Genomic DNA, 17,222 nt, shown 5'->3' with positions numbered 1-17,222 from the left:
CCTGGTGTCCTGGCCCAAGCACCAAGTAGGAAAGGTTCTCATTTTTAACTGCTTTTATATGGACTTTTCAGAAGCAACGAAACAAAGCGATTTATTCCTGCTGTATTCCCATAAAAAGCCACAGCTACATAACGCTCATAGGCATATCTATGAAATCCTCTTCACTACATCAAGAATTTAAAAGGCATAGGTTGATCCTAATAAATAAATGCAAACTTGAATTATCATAAAGCAGGATTAAACTTCCCACAACACCACCTTTTCTGACACCCTGTTATTAAGAATACAGATACCCGTGTTTAGGAACTTATTGATAAATTCATTCTCATGAAGAAAAAATGTGATTTCAAGTCTGAAAGCCTAGCTAGCTACGAAGTAATAAATCAGCATTTTTACAGAGCATTCTAGTATCTGAATAAAGCCTCCTCTGATGGACATAGCGAAGATCAATCTTCTTAGCACTGACGAATTTTAACCACTTCTAACAGCTTCCAATTACCAGCCCAAAGACATTAAGACTATACTCAGTTTGGAAGAAGAATCAGAATCTTAATATCAATTTGTGTAACAACCAGATGACTTCGCATTGACAAGGACTATTTGTACACTAGAAAGAGTTTTATACATTCAATTCAAGAAATGCAGTTGCTTCCCTATTCTGAAGGCTAATGGCACTCAAAGTGGATCAGTCAATAAATCAGCAAGGATGTTTTTCAGGTTTTAGCAGGATTAATCTAGTTATGTGAGCTAGAATGAGTTGTTCAAGAAAAAAAAGCCCTAGTCTGATGGCTTATTTCACCTAAATGAAATGATGAATGAAACCTAAAGCAGAAGAACAGAAACCTCTACAGAAGAACAGGTCTTGAGGAGAAATATATCTTGGCCTAATCCTATCTGCAAATTATACTCCTCTAAAACATGGTGCATTTAACTCTGGGAACCATCATTACTGTTACCCTGCAGCAAGCATATAGTCTGACCACAAGAATGTTAGGGTCTGTACTGAGCAGAAGGTGTTCCATATGAGTAGCAGTGCCTTCAGCTTTTAGGTTGAGCAGCTGTCCCTTTTGGGTACGTCAAGTGTTATCAGAAATCAAGTTTATGACACTCCTCTAATGGGAGATGTCAAGACTGTATCATTTTCAATTGACAGATAGCTGATTTTTTTCCCTTTGATGCTGCTAGATGAGATGATAGTTGAACAGCAGTGTTGGCAGCTGTTCTTCTGGGGATGGATCCAAGAGGATTATTAACTGCCCCAGTGTTCTTCTGGAATAGTGACAGTCATGGAGGTTTAGCTTATGGTTAGTTCAATTGACTCAACAAGAGGTCTTTTAGGATCACAGAAGATTAGAGCCCAGCTCCTCAGTGGCTGTCAATGTCTGATCTGCTGTTTGGAACACTAGCAAGTGAGACTCTAGCCTTATGTATCCAAAGAAATAAAAGGCAGTGAAAAAAAAAACTCCAACAAAAAAGAATTTAAAATATATAATCTGTATTTTTTTTATCGAACTGGGATGTATAATGCTGAAGAGGGACTCTTCATCAGGGACTGTAGCAATAATACAAGGGGTCATAGGTTTAAACTTAAACAGGGGAAGTTCAGGTTAGACATAAGGAAGAAGTTCTTTACTGTGAGGGTGGTGAGGCGCTGGAACAGGTTGCCCAAAGAAGTGGTAAATGCAACATCCCTGGCAGTGTTCAAGGCCAGGATGGACAGAGCTTTGGACGATATGATCTAGTGTGAGGCATCCTGCCCATGACAGGGGATTGGAACTGGATGATCTTAAGGGACTTTCCAACCCAAACCATTCTATGATTTTATGATTCTGTGATTCATTTTACCTCATCCTGTTCAAAACAGTTATTTAATGAAAAGTTGGAGGCAATCAGAAATACATTCTCTGACAGTGATGTGAAGGATGAAGAAAGCCCTTCAGCTAATGATATGCCTGTGAACTTTATCTTTGAAGTTCTGTTCCTATAATTACGTTCTATCTCGCAGCAAATTCAAAGGCAGAAGACCTTCTTCTTCCACTCTTTTCTGGGCATTGAATGGTTTATTAGATATGATGAATACTGCTGACATTTTGTTCTTTCTTGTTTGGAGAGATAGGGTTGGGGGGGGGGGGGTGTTCCAGTTCTCAGAAGGGGTCTGGGCATAAAGTCACGCTGTTGTTAATGTGTAATGCAGTAAATGAGAGTCCTCCTTAGTTCTTTCAAAATTACTAGTTCAGACTCTCAGTCTTTTAATAATTATGACATCGCAGCACTTCTGTTAACAGCTCCTGTCTGAGAGAGATGGCAATAGGGAAAAACCTGCATCTGGAGATATCACAGTGACTCAGCAAGGTGACTCAAGAAACTAATTCAACTTGCCGGAGGAATTACCAATTATGAAAGCGACTGTCACGAGCTTCTGAAATGACTTCTCCAGCAATTCAACACTGAACACAACCTTTGCTTGGTCTTTGTTTCTACGTGACCTGAAGAGAAATGCTGAAATGCTGCACACTTAGTGGGTAACTTTTAGTTAGGTATACTGAAATACGGGCAATAAACTGCAGAATTTCTCAACTCATTTGTAAATATGATAAAAATACAGTCTGATGACAAATGTTTGTACCAGAGGTTTTATACAGATCATCCTCAGCACTCTGAAGAAGATTAAGTTCTCTGATCTTGTTTCTGTGAACATTTGCAGAACTTCAAGCATGTGAAAATTCTTCTAGCAACTGCAGTGGGTGTTAAATCACGATCTCCTTTTTTCAGGTTAAATCCCTTTTCCCCAGTGTATTAAAATTTTGCAACTTAGTCCAGTTCCATTCTGTCCAGCCTCAAAGGGAAGAGCTGAGATTTCCGTGTCCCAGAGCAGCCCTCAGCTGTGGGTAGGACACACTCCACAGAACGCAGTGGAGGGAAACCAGCCATGCAGAAATAATTGTGTGGGGTTTATAGTTCATTTAATTAGCTTCATGGAATAGCAGTCTGCTTCCCTTGAAAGGTAATTCCACTGGTTTCCTACTGGCAGGAAAGAAAGAGTAGCAACAGAAAAATTGGATGTGACAAGTTATCAAGGCTTTCCTCAGTGCATCAGAATTTGATGTTATTGCTTGTCAAGTTTAAACTGTTTTATCACTTTAAAAAGTATGACAGTGGATTAATATTGCATTTCGCTATATTTGAAATGAAACTTAACACCGTAACCTCAGAGGGGAACATCTTAAAAAGAGAACAGGATTTTTAAACGGAAGTATAAAGAAATTCTAGGAAAGGCCTATAAATAATTTATAGGTAAAGCCAATAAAATGTTATCTGTGTGTTACACACCTGAAGATTTCATGTACGTGTGCTTGTATAGAAACAAATACATATATGACCTGTTGTATAATAATTATTACATTAATTATATCATAGGATAAAATATTTTACTATAATTTAAATATGATTAATATATATTATTATATTAATGTATTTTAAATATTATTATATTAAATAAGCAGCTGAGGGGCTGAGGTTGCAGCTGCACTCCCTGAGCCGGGAGAGGCACCAAGGGAGCGCCCCCCCCCGGCGGTCCTGATCCAGCTCTGGGGCAGCAGCACAGGAGGGACGTGGAGCTGCTGGAGCGAGGCCAGAGGAATCCACAGAGATGCTGCGAGGGCTGGAGCAGCTCTGCCCTGGAGCCAGGCTGAGAGAGCTGGGCTGGGTCAGCCTGGAGAAGAGAAGGCTCCTGAAGGGGAGACCTGAGAGCAGCTCCAGTGCCTAAAGGGGCTGCAGGAAACCTGGAGAGGGCCTTGGGACAAGGGATGTAGGGACAGGCCAAGGAGAAATGGCTTTAACCTGCCAGAGGGGAGATTGAGCTGAGCTCTTAGGCAGAAGCTCTTCCCTGTGAGGGTGCTGAGGCGCTGGCACAGGGTGCCCAGAGAAGCTGTGGCTGCCCCATCCCTGGCAGTGTTCAAGGCCAGGTTGGACGCAGGGGCTTGGAGCAAGCTGCTCTAGTGGAAGGTGTCCCTGCCCGTGGCAGGGTTGGGGCTGGATGAGCTTTAAGGCACCCTCCATAGCGCCCCACAGCCCGGGGTTACCGGATCTACCCCGCGGCTTTAGGACTGAAGCGCACACGCCCCGCTGTGACACGCACGTGTTCCCGCGCGCAGGCGCGTCCCGGGCCAGGTTCAGCTCGGCGCGGCTGCGCATAGCGGGGCGGGGCAGGCGGAAGCAGGAGCCGCGATAGCACCAAGCACGGGCCGTGCCGCCCCGCCGCTTCCCTCCCGTCCGCCGGGCTGCCGGAGCGCCGTGGAGCCGCCCGCCGCCATGTCCAACATGGAGAGTATCCTCGGGGCGCGGAGCCCCCTCAGTGTCCGCACCGCCGCTGGGGCCGGTCCCTCTTGGCGCTTCCTTGCGGGGGCCGGCGGCTGGCGGCCCTCAGGGCGTAGGGACCGCGGCTTGAGCCGGGCCGGGCCGGGGGGAGCGGAGCTGGGAGCCGACGGCACTGGGCCGGTGCTCACTGTGGGGCCGGTGCTCACTGTGGGGCCGGTGCTCACTGTGGGGCGGGCGGCAGTGGCGTGCGAGGCCGCTCCGCCCGGGGAGGAGCCCCCGACATGCGACAGGGAGGGGTGGGACTGGGGAAGCGCGCCTTGTCCCTCATGGGGGCGGCGGGGGCCTGGGCCCGCCTCAGAGGGGCTTTGCCGGGAGGAGAAGGAGGGTTTGGGCGGTGCGTGAGACACTGCCTGGAGACGTGCCTCGGAACCTGGGGGCTGCCCTCACTGCCGGGAGGGAGAGGGGAAGGGGAAGCTTATCTTGTTTTGGCAAGGCAAGGTCAGCAAGCGTTAGCGGGGGGCGAGAAGGGGGTGGCATCTCTCCCAGGCAGCACCAAATGACAGCCCGGTCCCTGTGGCCGAAAAGGGCAGAGTTGTGCAAATTGTGTACTGGGGACACCTGACTGCTATAGTGTGTGTATACAGGCTGGACAGATGTCCGCCCTAGACAGCAACTGCTGCCGGCTGAACAAATCCTGCTGTGCTTCCTGCTGTTGAGAAGTTACACACAGGGAAAAACCTTGAGGGTAAATTTAAACGTTCTTGCTGTATAAAACGATCTTAATGTGCAGGGGCAAAAAAAAAGCTTTAAAGGTTACAGAGGTCCTGATGGGGTTGAGGTGTGCCTGCAAGTGCTCAGCATTGCTGTTGTTGTGGTAGGGCCTGATGGAGAGCTGGAACAGGTGACTGTGAGTCATGGTTAATGGTGGAAGTTCAAGTTCAGTTTCACTTTGTTTATGGTACGTTGAGAAAGATGCTTCAAGGGAGGAGCAACTGTGTGCTCCTGGTGGGAGGGGAGAGTTGTGGAGGTGACGGTGAGCTAAAGCCACAGGTTGATGGCCCAAGTGAGGAACTGAGGAAGTAACTTCCAAATAAACTGTTCTGAAATGGTGTTTCAGTGTAATCGGTGTAAACAGGTGGTGTCATGTTTTACCTGGTTCTTCCAGTCTCGGACCTGAAGTAATGCTTGAATGAACAACCTAAAGGTGTTTTCCTGTTTGGTAGGTGACCTAATCCGTGGCTCAGTGCAGTACACATACTGCTGGTGAAAGGGATGGTGACCTAGCTTTTAAAGTGGAGAAATTGAAATGCAGGCAGAAATTCTGGTGTTCCTGGCAGCTACCTTAACAGGTATCCTCAGCATATGGGCAGAGCTGTTACATTCTGTGGCCTGCTTATGATGTTTATAGGGTAACAAATACATCAGTAGACTTCCTAATGTATTCAGGTTGCTGTCAGAGCTCCAAGATGTGTGGCTGGGCTTTAAAGTGAAAAAACAGTTCTGGAGTAATTTATATACTTGAAATATTAAAGAAACCACAAGTACTTCATAATGTTTAGCTTTGTGTGCTTCCTCTTAGCTATTAAGCATTTGGTACTTGCTGTATCTTTCTCTTGGGATATGAAAAGGTGGCATGAAAGGAGCCTATAAAGCTTTGTACTTCCTTTTTGCTTGAGAAAGACTGACCTTATTTAGAAGCTTTCAGCAGCAGCATTTCAAGAGTATAGTGTTTTAATTATTATTTTTACCGGAGATAATTTATTCCCTGTCAGCAGCGGTTTCATGCTGTCATTCTAAGACACTAAGAAGTTTTGTTCTGTTGTTGTCTTAGACCTTTACGATTAAGCAGGACTTGGACCTTTTAAAAAGAGAAGTTTCTCTTGCTTTGGTGTTCTTTCCCCAAAAGTCAGATGCCAGAGCTGCTGGGTCCCCAGAATTGCTCACATGACCCAGGGCTGGGAGGCTGCTCTGTGAAGAAGCTGCATGAGCAATTTAAACCCAAGATCATACTGTGGCTTCAAAGGGCAGCCCTTCCTCCTGCTTTGTACTCAGGCATGGGCAGCCACCCCCATTTGTTTTTGCATGGCTATTTTATCTTGTTCCTCAGTGGCTGGCTTTTTCAGGTGGGGGTGTTCCAGGCAGGCCAGTGAACTGCACTTTAGTATGTCTGAGAGGTCAGGACTCTAGGTGTGTGAGTGAAAGTACCTTGCATAGCAAGACTTTCAGTTCCTCTTGTGGGATGTTTGGTTTGTTGTATTTATCAGTCTGAAGTAAATTTGATTGTTAAACGGAGCCAGTTTGAGATCTGAACTTATGTTTTATGGCCTTGCATTTTAGAACCCAGATGATAAGTGGCATTATAATTGTAAAATAGCTTGGTAGGTCTCCTTACTGTGTGAATTTCAGGGGCTTATTTAAGTAATATTTTCCAAGTTTTAATATCACTAACAGGGAAAGACAGGTTTGGTAGCACTTCAAACAGGAGGGCAAAATACTGTGATGAAAGTGTTGATCCTGTTTTTGAACCCTTAACTTGCGCCGCAGAACATCTGTTTAATTTGAAGTTTGCTGCAAAGGAACTCAACAGGAACTCAAAAAAATGCGACAAAGAAGAAAAGGCTGAGAAAGCTAAAATTAAAAAGGTAAGCAGTGAATCTGAAACAACTCTTTATATCTCTTTACAGATTATGGCAGATTTTACCATCTTCCTGGTACACACGCTAATAATACCTTGGTAGATGTTTGTGATTTTAAATACATTATTATTAATCTTCCCATACTTAAGAAATATGAGGATACATTCTTGTGCGTCCTCTTGCACAGCTTGTGGCCTGTTCTTCCTGAGAAGATTGTTTTATGTATTTTGTTAGCAACTGTTGTTCTCGAAGTTAAAAATGTTTAATCTTATTGTTTATCATCTTGAACTGAAAGGGTTTATGAAGAGGAACTTAAAAATAGTTTTTGAGTCCTTGGAAGTAGTAAAGAGAGAGGCTACATTTTTTTTACTGTTTTTGGCCGTGAGTTACAGCAGTGCCAACTGCATATGTCTTTGGGTCTCGATACTGAAAATGTCCTTGGGAATGAGAAAATCATGTTTGTGTAGCTGTGTAAAGCCTCTTACTTGAAGTGCATGTCAGATAGCATCCTTGAAAAGAAGTCAGGAGTTCACATCTTGGAAAGTCTGAGAGCTTACAGGGAGGAAGGAGGGGTTTATTTTCTGTTTTAGTAGAAAAGACACTGCAATATACTTGAAATATTGAAGAAACTACAAGTACTTCATAATGTTTAGCTTTGTGTGCTTCCTCTTAGCTGTTAGGCATTTGGTACTTGCTGCATCTTTCTCTTGGGATATCAAAAGGTGGTATGAAAGGAGCCTATAAAGCTTTGTACTTCCTTTTTGCTTGAGAAAGACTGACCTTATTTAGATGCTTCTTTCAATACTAATATGGTACTCGGGAATCACACAGGATCAGGGAAGGTTAAAATACTTTTTTCTTTTTTTTCAGGCAATTCAGAAGGGTAACATGGAAGTCGCACGGATACATGCAGAAAATGCTATCCGACAGAAGAATCAAGCCATCAATTTCTTGCGCATGAGTGCCAGGGTAGATGCTGTAGCAGCAAGAGTTCAGACTGCAGTGACAATGGGCAAGGTAAGCCTGTTTTCACAAATCTATTGCAAGGATGAGACCTCTGGTCTTAGAAGTGACTTAATTCTGTCTGTAATGACCTGAGAAGTTTCAGTTTTGGTTTCAGATGTAGTCAGTAGTAAATCAGCTACTGGAATCACCTTGGCAGCTGCTGTTTAGGAGTAGATTGCTATCCACTATATTTTGTAGCTAGTAACTTTTTTTAGCTGTTACCAGCAGACAGTGTGTTTTACTGGTTACACTTCTGATTATTTTGCAAAGATATTGCTCCCCTTCCAAATACATGAAGACATGTTGTAGGACTTATGACATCAGAGATTGTTTTTAGCTCAAGTAGTTTTTTATGGTAAATGACTGTACTGCTCTTCAGCCAGAGAGTTTATTCTGTGATCTGTATACTAAATAGGTCCCTTAATATTGGTAGGTCTTGAGACCTAACAGGAAGCTAATGCCATATACACGTCATTTTCTATTGAGTTTCAGCTCAGAATGCATATTTCAAGTGGTTAATTTGTAGAATTTTACGAGCTATAAAAAAGTGGTGTTCTAGATGGCAGTAGTGGGTGCCCTACTACTTGCTACTGTAGAAAGTCTGTGGCTTTAGAGAAGAGAGCTTGGTAAGAAACTGCTCATTTTTCTTCCATTGTAATATTCTCCTTTACCTCATTTCAGGTAACAAAGTCAATGGCAGGGGTAGTTAAGTCTATGGATGCCACACTGAAGAGCATGAACTTGGAAAAGGTAAATAGATGGACTTTTCTTGGGAGCTGCATGTCAGAAGCAGAAAGGGCAACAGACACAAGTCTTAAAAAGGGGAATTCCACTGAAGAGAAAAGGTTTTTGCAGTGGGGTAGGTCCTAGAATAAGTTGTGAAGTCTTCATAAATGGAGATGCTCAGAACTTGGCTGAACAGGGCCCTGACCAATCTGCTTGAACTGCAGCATAAGATCAACTTCACACTTGATGTGGGGAGGCGAGCAAGCTTCTGATCTCTGAAAGCTGATTGCCCTTGTACTGTGGTTCTCTTTTTACCAGTTGAGAGATATTTCTCTTTTGTTACTTGCAGAACATTGATTTGATGTTTTTTATAGATATCTGCACTAATGGATAAATTTGAGCATCAATTTGAAACACTAGATGTTCAGACACAACAGATGGAAGACACAATGAGCAACACTACTACACTAACAACACCACAGGTAAGAATTTTTTTTTTTTTTTTTTAAGGTGATTTTAAACTTTGTGTCTAAATGTATGGAAATGTCTGATTCTCTGCTTTCTATCTACTTCGAGAAGTAGCAGCAGCTGGAGCCTTTTCACTTTTGCTTTGTGCTTTTTTGTGACAAAGAGAATATTGCAGATTATTGTCACAAGTAGAGAGGATCACATACATGTATTTTGGTCTATTTCACTCTTATAGCAGGCTTTATTTTATATTATATCTTGAAAACCTTAACCCTCCTACTAAATAAGCAGAGTTGTGAACCAGAAGACACTACAGCTTTAATTATCAAAACAGAATATGCTGTGAGAAAATAAATAGTTCTAACTCACTGATGCTAATGACATGACATTAGTCACCACCAAATTAGTAGTGGTATATGCAATGGAAAGGTTGTTAATTACATACTTCCAATTTGTGGGAGTGTGTTTACTAAAATAAATCTTTAAATAATGCTTGACATAGTTAAGAATTCCTAGCAGCCGTTCCCTTGTGCTATTCCACAAGGAACTAAATCTGCTATTCTCACAGAGGTTTTGACAGAGAGAGAAATTTACTGGAGATAGTGCTTTGTCAATAAATTAAACCTAAACCCAAATCCAGTAAACCAGATCTATTGGAGATGAGCTTTTTTCCATGTTGTGCAAAGCAGTGTTTTAGTAGCTAATAATCCACACTTGGAATATTCAAGTGTAAGTTTGAGGGTTTTCATGGGTAAGTTTAATTCTTTGAAAGCTAGAGCTCATTATTTTGGAAGCTAGGACTCAATAAATGGATTTTAACAGGCTGAGCACCTCTACTCATTATTTTTGAGTTCATACAGGCCCTTCTGGTGTCCTGTAAAAGGCATTTACCTTTAAATCAGTTTTGTTAAAGTAATCCCCATTCACTCAAGATTTAACAGAAGAGGTCATAAGCTACAGTATGCAACAATCAGCTTTTTCTTCTTTGCTCTAGAACCAAGTGGATATGCTTCTACAGGAAATGGCAGATGAAGCAGGGTAGGTAAAATTTTGACTATTGCTTGATTAAATCTTGGATCCAGCAGTCCTTCCTGGTTAACTTCAAGGTCAGATACCCTTGTTTTATATGGTTCTGTCTCTTGGAAGAGAAGACGAATCACTGTTTTTCTTTCATCTCTGGATATAATTCTTGTAATAGTTTAGTTGCTGGTATTTCATTCTGTTCTCACTCAGAGCTGCTGTGAGTGTCAGGATGCAAGGGTTATTGTGCAGAAGCCTAAAATCACATGTCACTTGTCATGTGGTGACAGGGTTTCATTATTTACTTGGATTGGCAATTGCTTGTTTCTCCAGAATTTTCTCTTTTTTCCACCCCTCTTACCACATCAAAACTTCCTGTAGTTCGGCTCTCATAAGCCAGATGTTGCAAAACAGGTTGTCATGACATATTTAAGCCTTTAGGGTTATAGTGAAATATTTCAGAGACTTTTACTTGGCTTCTTGGTGACACGGAAGTTAAAACTGTCAGTATTGGCTTGAGCATATTTTGTCATTCATGAGCATGCCGTGTCTGATACCTCTGTTAAACAGCTATCTTGCTCAGTCCTGATTGAGTCGAATTAATTGAGCTATTTATAATATATGACTTTTCTTTGCAATGAGTCAAATTTATTGATGAAGTTGTCTAGCTGGAGTACAGCATTCATGGGATGTGGGTGGCCTCATGCTCTCTCAGTATTCCTCTGCTTGTCAATTACTGTGCTTCTTCCTGTAGCCATGTATGCCTGACTTGGGCTTTTTGTTTTGTTTCTCTTATTAGTCTTGATCTGAACATGGAACTACCTCAAGGACAGACAGGTTCTGTTGGTACAAGCGTTGCCTCAGCAGAACAGGTAAACATTTGATTCCATTGGAATCAATATTTTCTGGAGAAATGTGGTATTATGACGTTTAATGCTTCACTCAATCAAAACAGGCTTGCTGAAGTGTAATTAGATTTTAGCTGTCCCAAAGAAATAGCATGTAGTTAAAATAATCGTGCAGTTAAAATAACTTTAACAATACAACTTTAATAAACAAACTATACAACTGATTTGTAAATCCAGAAAATTTAGATGTTCCAGGTTTATTTTTGAAAGGTTATTTCAGAGAGTTCCAAATGGTTGACTCTCCTGCCTACTCCAAAGTTAAGGAATCCAGCCATCTCCTATAGCATACGTAAGGAGTTTGGGTTTTTTTCCCTTTAACGTGTGGAAGGTCTTCAGAGACTAGTGGCAAAGATTCCACATTTGCTGTAGATGAGCGCTTAGAATTTCTTGTGCATGAGCAGATCCTGATATCAGGGTTGCACAGACCTTCTGGTGAGTTGCTTTTCCCATTCTGGAGGAACACATTTGAGGGAATGAAAAGAGAACAGTTTATTTCTGTCATCCTTCGTGGAAAAGGCTTTAGGGAACTTTAGCTTAACTGACCCATCTCTGGGAAACCCCAGGTATCCCAGGTTGTCTGAAAGGTTCAGTTTCACCTTGTGCTAGGTCCCCTAAAACAGTTAGACCTGCTGCTGTCATGCTGCAGCAGTTAAGTTGCATACCAGCCTTGGTCAGCCAAGGCTACATCCAAATAAGGAGGCGTTCTGTAAGAGGTGATTTGCACTTGCAAAGATGATACATATAAAAACTACAAACAAACCCAGCCCTATCTCTGCTTGCTGTCTTCTGAAACTCCTTCCTAGATGTCTACCACTGGAGATAAGGTATCTGTATGGACCTCTAGTGCAGTCGTTCTCGAGGTCTTAAGCAAATCTTTAAGTCTTGTGCATTAGAGAATTTCTGATTATCCAGACACTGACATCCAGATTGCTAGACCATTGCAGAGCTTTGCAAAACTGAATTTTCATGTTACTGATAGCTGGTTTCTTTGTGTTTTGCAATTCTGCAGGATGAGCTGTCACAGAGACTGGCCCGCCTACGTGATCAAGTTTAAGTCAAACAAAGCTGCAGTTCTTTGTATATGCTTTCAAAACACCCTTTCTGTAGCTGTTCCTTCACTACACAAAAGAGGTGTATACAGTATGGCTTAGATATTTGAATACTTGTAATATAGGGTTCTTCACTCCTAGCTTGCTACTGTTTCTAAAATTCATTAAGTAACCCAAATATATCAGCTCTTTAATGTCCTTTCCTGTACATTTTGAAGTTGATATATTTTTGCAAGCTTTTTTCACAAAAGCAAGTTGATGTTTTAAGCCAGCTGGTAATGTTGGTACATTTTAGCTAAAGGAAAAGCAGGGTGTCATTGATAAATATTCTAAATTATGAAGTGATTTTTTATTTTTTTTTTAATTATGAGAACTGCTTATGGTTGGAGAACTGATGTATTCAGTTCAGATGATAGTTGTTAACTTTCTTACACAGCCAAACTCCTGGAACACGCAAGGGTGGACAGTGTGGAGTTCATGGAAAATACGCTTGTTAAATCAAATACTTTGAGGTTTTTAGTTATTTAAAGCTAGGGTAATTGTGCTGAAATTAATGGTTTAGTTAAAAAATTAATTATAAAAGCTGTTTTCATATAATTGGGAACTTGTACAGTGTCATCACTTCAGTACAGGAGGAATAAAATATATTTTTCAACTCTTTGTCAGTTCTGTTGAATGTTGCAGCTTGCTTGTAGAATAATGTCAAGTGCTATAGGTTCTTCATTTTGCTTGCTTCTCAGCATCCTAGGGTGCAGCCAGTTATGCCACTCACACCTCTTTTCTGTCAACATCTAATTCCTGTTAACAGGGAGCTAATGGTGTTATGCCACTCCCATCGCTTTTCTGTCAACATCTAGTTCCTGTTAACAGGGAGCTAATGCTATCTGGTTTTATAGATTTGAGCTCAGAAGCCTTATATGAAATAACTGAAGCCTGCTTTTCTCCATTCCTTCTTACTCTGTCTTTGCTTTTAATCTTGTCACTTCTTTATACATAAGGACAAGTCTTGTGATCATATTCTGTGCTTCAGTGCTTTTCCATACGTGAAAAATACGGAAGTGCTCTTCCTCAGGTTCAGCTCTTCAGTCCTCCTTCAGCAGTTGGGGTACAACCCTGTCTTCTCCAACCAGGAGAAGACCCTTAGATCAGCTTTTGCTCCTCTGCGCTTTGTGTCAGGTGAGATGTAGGTGAGTGGCATGGGCCAGCTCAGTTGAAGGGGGTTAGGTTGCATTAAGAACAGCTATTATACCTCAGTTTTTGAGGTACAATGTTGCTCTCTGCAGGTAAAATAACATCATTTGTAGTATTGTGGTTGTATGGAGAAGCTAGTATGTTTTAGTAATACCTTTGTATTTCTGCACAGTTAAGGGAATCTACTGGCTTCTTTCAGTAGCTTCCAACACTTGCTGCAGTTGTGAATAAATAGTTGTAGAAATCTGTAGCTGAGACTGGTCGTGATGTGTTGTGATAAACAGTGATGCTAAAATTTCCTTTCTGACTTTTGAGGCTTATTTTTTTGTTCTGTCTTTGTAGGGGTGAAGGAAGGTGTAAAGCACTAGACTGGGAATTAGTTCTGAGTTCACTGGTGTTCAGGATCACTTGGAATTCCCAGTGTTGGGAAGTATTTAAGAAAAAAAAAACATACTTTGCTTTTTTTTAGTTAAGCAGGATTTTTTCAGTGAAAACATGCAAAAATGGTGAAACATTCCAGAGGAGTTTCAAACTGTGTTTTGAATGTGTTTGTTGAATCACTCTGAAGGTTTAAAGGAATGTTACATGCTGAAGTATTCAAGGCTACTGTAAAAAGATAAGGAAACCAAGATAGACAAACCAGCCTAAAATGCTGTGGAATTCTCTCTCACACTGGCATCCTAAACTAAACCAATTTATTTCAAATGTGGTTCTTTCAATTGTTTATGTTTCCTTTCAATGCAGCTTTCTTTTCAATGCCTTGAATGTTCCTATTATAAATAGGAGAAATTGGAAGATGTTTAAAAGTGCTGTGCTCACAGCTGTGATCTTGGTAAAATCCTTTCAAATTATTAAAAAGCACTGTAGGAAAGGAGCTATATACTACATTTATTTTTTTCCCCAAGCTCCTTCTGAACACTATAACAATACCATAGTGGTGTATCTATGCAACCAGGTTACCCCCAGCTGGGTAACTGCTTGTGTGTGTGCCTTTGCCTTGCTGAATTTCGTTTATCCCTTTTTTTTAACTCAATTATTTCATCTCATTAGAGGATTGGAAACTCACTATTGTGTAATAACAGCTCCACACCTCAGTTCACTTTGTGGTTGCTTATGAATTCAGCTGTACTATGAAGTCCTGAGGTTTTCACTGCTTAATATTAGACAACTTCAGCTCGCTTGTCAGGCTCATGCTAATGTTAAAGCTTCTGCTGCCTTCAGACTGTTCCTGGCCATTCTTAAGGTGTTTGAGGAGGCAGACAGTAATTCTGAGGTTCCATGGAGTTCGTTTTCTGAGTATGTTACCTTGCTGTGAGCCTTGGGGCTTGCCTTCAGGGAGTTTAAAAATAGAGGGAGATGAGACAGATCAGACTGCTGCAAGGCAAATATTAAATAAGTTTCATTATCTTCCTGGCTATACACAGCCTCTTCTGTGGTTTCGATCTCATTTCAGGCTTGCGAATTCCAGTACCAGAATAAATTGCCAGTATCCTTCAGAGGGGTTGACAAGTAAACATACGTGCCTGACTGACACAATTAATGTTACCCCAGCGGGACTATGATGCAAAGAGGTAGGCAGGCTTAGGCGGCTGGGGGAAGAAATAACGTCTTTGAAACAATGAATTTGTGCCCTGCTGACTTCACTCGAGAAATGCTGCGTGTTTCAGCAGCGGCAGGGTTTTGTGCTGGCTGCTTCTGTGTGTAGAACTCCTGCCCTCTCCTGGAGGAAACCGTTCCGCTTCAGAAGCACTTGCGTCAGTTGGCATTCGGGAAGTTTTAACAGTTATTTTGTGAATATGTGTGTTTTGTTTTTCTCAAGTATTTTAGAAATGCTTGAAACTGAAAGTTACGCTTAAAGCAATGTTTGAGTTTCATATCCTTCCTCCATTCAGGCTCTCCTCAAAACAATGGTTCTTTTATGACAGCCCTGGCTGCTCACTCCTATGTAAGTTGTCTGTGTTTGTAGAAGTTCATTTCATGTTAAATAAATAATGTGCACTTTTATGTAACCTTACTACCAGATAATATTTCAGTATTTGCGCTCATGAGCAGAGACATCTACAGTGAAACATTGCTTGGAATGTTGAAAGATGGTTTTGCTTGATGTTTTTTTCCTTGGTTCCCAAAGCTGGTTGTGTGTGGTAGCATTAGTCTTCATTCATTTGAATTCCAGAATGAAAAGCCATGAAAAGCTTCAGATGAAAGCAGAAGGGAGGAAAAGAACAACTTGAACTTTCTCAATTGCAGTGGGATAAAATGATCAAGTTGCCTTTGGAGATCCTTAGAGCCAAAAAATCATGACATTTTGTTAAATATAATTAGCAGTTGTGTACAGAGATAAATTCTGAAGCTGGTGACATGTATAGAGAGGAGAGTAATTTTTGTAGCTCTGGTAGACTTCATTTTGAAAACTGCTTTGCTTGTAAGGGGCAATTTGTAAATGTAACTTCAAGTGGTCAATAAAACTGTACAGACAACTTCAGGTGTGTTCCTGGGTTATGTGGCTCTTTGCTGGTGCATCTTGGTCCCTGGGTAAACAAGTAGATGTCATCATTATTTTCCTGTGAGATGATGAATAGAAATTTAAATCTTCATGGAGAGAAAGTCAGAAGTCGTGGGGCCGCTATTGAGAAATATTTGGGCCAACAGTAATTAAGTATAACAATATAAAATGCGATCTACTTAAAATTGGTTGGGTTTTTTATGTTTAGTCTGTTACGGAGTGTATCCCTCATGCTTAAAAATCTAAGAGGGTTTTCTGCACTTACCTACATATATAAGGGGTCGTGTGGGAAGCTGGCAGGAGCTGGTGTGGGTTTGAGTTAAAACTCTCCCGTTTTTCTGTTCCCCATCCACTGTATTTTGGAGCCAGCAGAGGGAGCCTGAACCTTTGTTTTTGCATAGGTCCTACACAAATAACTATTGTAATTCTGAAAGCAAAGAGGACTACCAGAGAGTCCTCGCTAGCTGGTTTAAGGAGCTGTCTCTCCTGTGGAACCCGTGGTTTTGGGCAGTATCCAGTCTCTGTAGATGTGCCTGTATCAGGGCTTTGATCCTCACCTAAAAGTTGCTCTGTTGCATGAAATACAACACGTTGGAACTCCAGGAGCATGCTGCCATGGGCTCATCTGCGTCAGCCCCCAGATACCTTCACTAAAGGTGCTGAAAAGCATTTGTTTGATGTCTTTAGGCATTTATTTGGGACACTGAGATCTGCTGTAAGTAGTGAGATGACGAGTAACATCATGCTTAAAACTTGTTTGAAATTGTTTAATGTTTAGTTAAGTTCTCTTGTGTTTCTTGAGCTGTTCTGGTTTTGTCCCGTGGTACTACTTTTACTTTTTACAGAAGGGCGCACACATGCTGTGTATGGATGGAAAATGCACTTTACTATCAAATTTAATTTTCTTATCAGAAGTGTTGCCCATGCTGAGATTTGATTTGATGAAGTATTCACTTTGGTTTCAGGATTCTCTGTGCATTGTGCTTTTAGCTTTAGCATTCATGTAGTGCAAAGGTCTGGTTTGAACTAACGGCAGCATGCTGCTCAGGACTTCCCTTTTTGTCAAACAACATTTTTCCAGTGAAATCCCCAGAAGGGTCAGTGGCCTCACTTGTATCGGAAGCAGCTCTCTTCATTACCATTCAACAGAGGAAAAGACCGATGTGAACAATCTGTAGCTAATTTCAAGTGCCAGTTGAGCCTTTTTAACTTGGAAGAAGATGCAGTGAGTGAGTCTCAGAGGCTCTCTCTTGACCTTTACTACTTTTTATTAAGAAAGTGCTGGATCAGCTGTGATACACAGTTCAAGATGATAGAAAATCAATGGAAAATAGGAATTCCAGCTCTTCCCAGTTTTTTGGAAAGCTTTCCCATGTCTTCCAACAGTGCTGGTTTCCAT

At 41.5% G+C, this 17,222-nt stretch overlaps 1 protein-coding gene across 1 annotated transcript; it reads left to right on the top strand.

The window, feature by feature from the left end:
- The first annotated feature begins 4,217 nt into the window (after positions 1-4,217).
- CHMP1B (charged multivesicular body protein 1B) lies at positions 4,218-12,784 on the top strand. The gene is made up of 8 exons (XM_061445674.1): positions 4,218-4,327; positions 6,862-6,959; positions 7,824-7,970; positions 8,640-8,708; positions 9,059-9,166; positions 10,147-10,190; positions 10,972-11,044; positions 12,090-12,784. Exons 1-8 carry the CDS (start codon positions 4,312-4,314, stop codon positions 12,132-12,134), a joined length of 600 nt encoding a protein of 199 aa, XP_061301658.1. The 5' UTR covers positions 4,218-4,311; the 3' UTR covers positions 12,135-12,784.
- The last annotated feature ends 4,438 nt before the right edge of the window (positions 12,785-17,222 follow it).

The sequence above is a fragment of the Pezoporus flaviventris genome, unplaced genomic scaffold, assembly GCF_033815535.1.
Source record: "Pezoporus flaviventris isolate CSIRO_AGI_PZ_B2104156 unplaced genomic scaffold, CSIRO_AGI_Pfla_v1 ptg000005l, whole genome shotgun sequence".
Lineage (NCBI taxonomy): Eukaryota > Metazoa > Chordata > Aves > Psittaciformes > Psittacidae > Pezoporus > Pezoporus flaviventris.
This window is presented reverse-complemented; position numbering and strand designations above follow the sequence as displayed.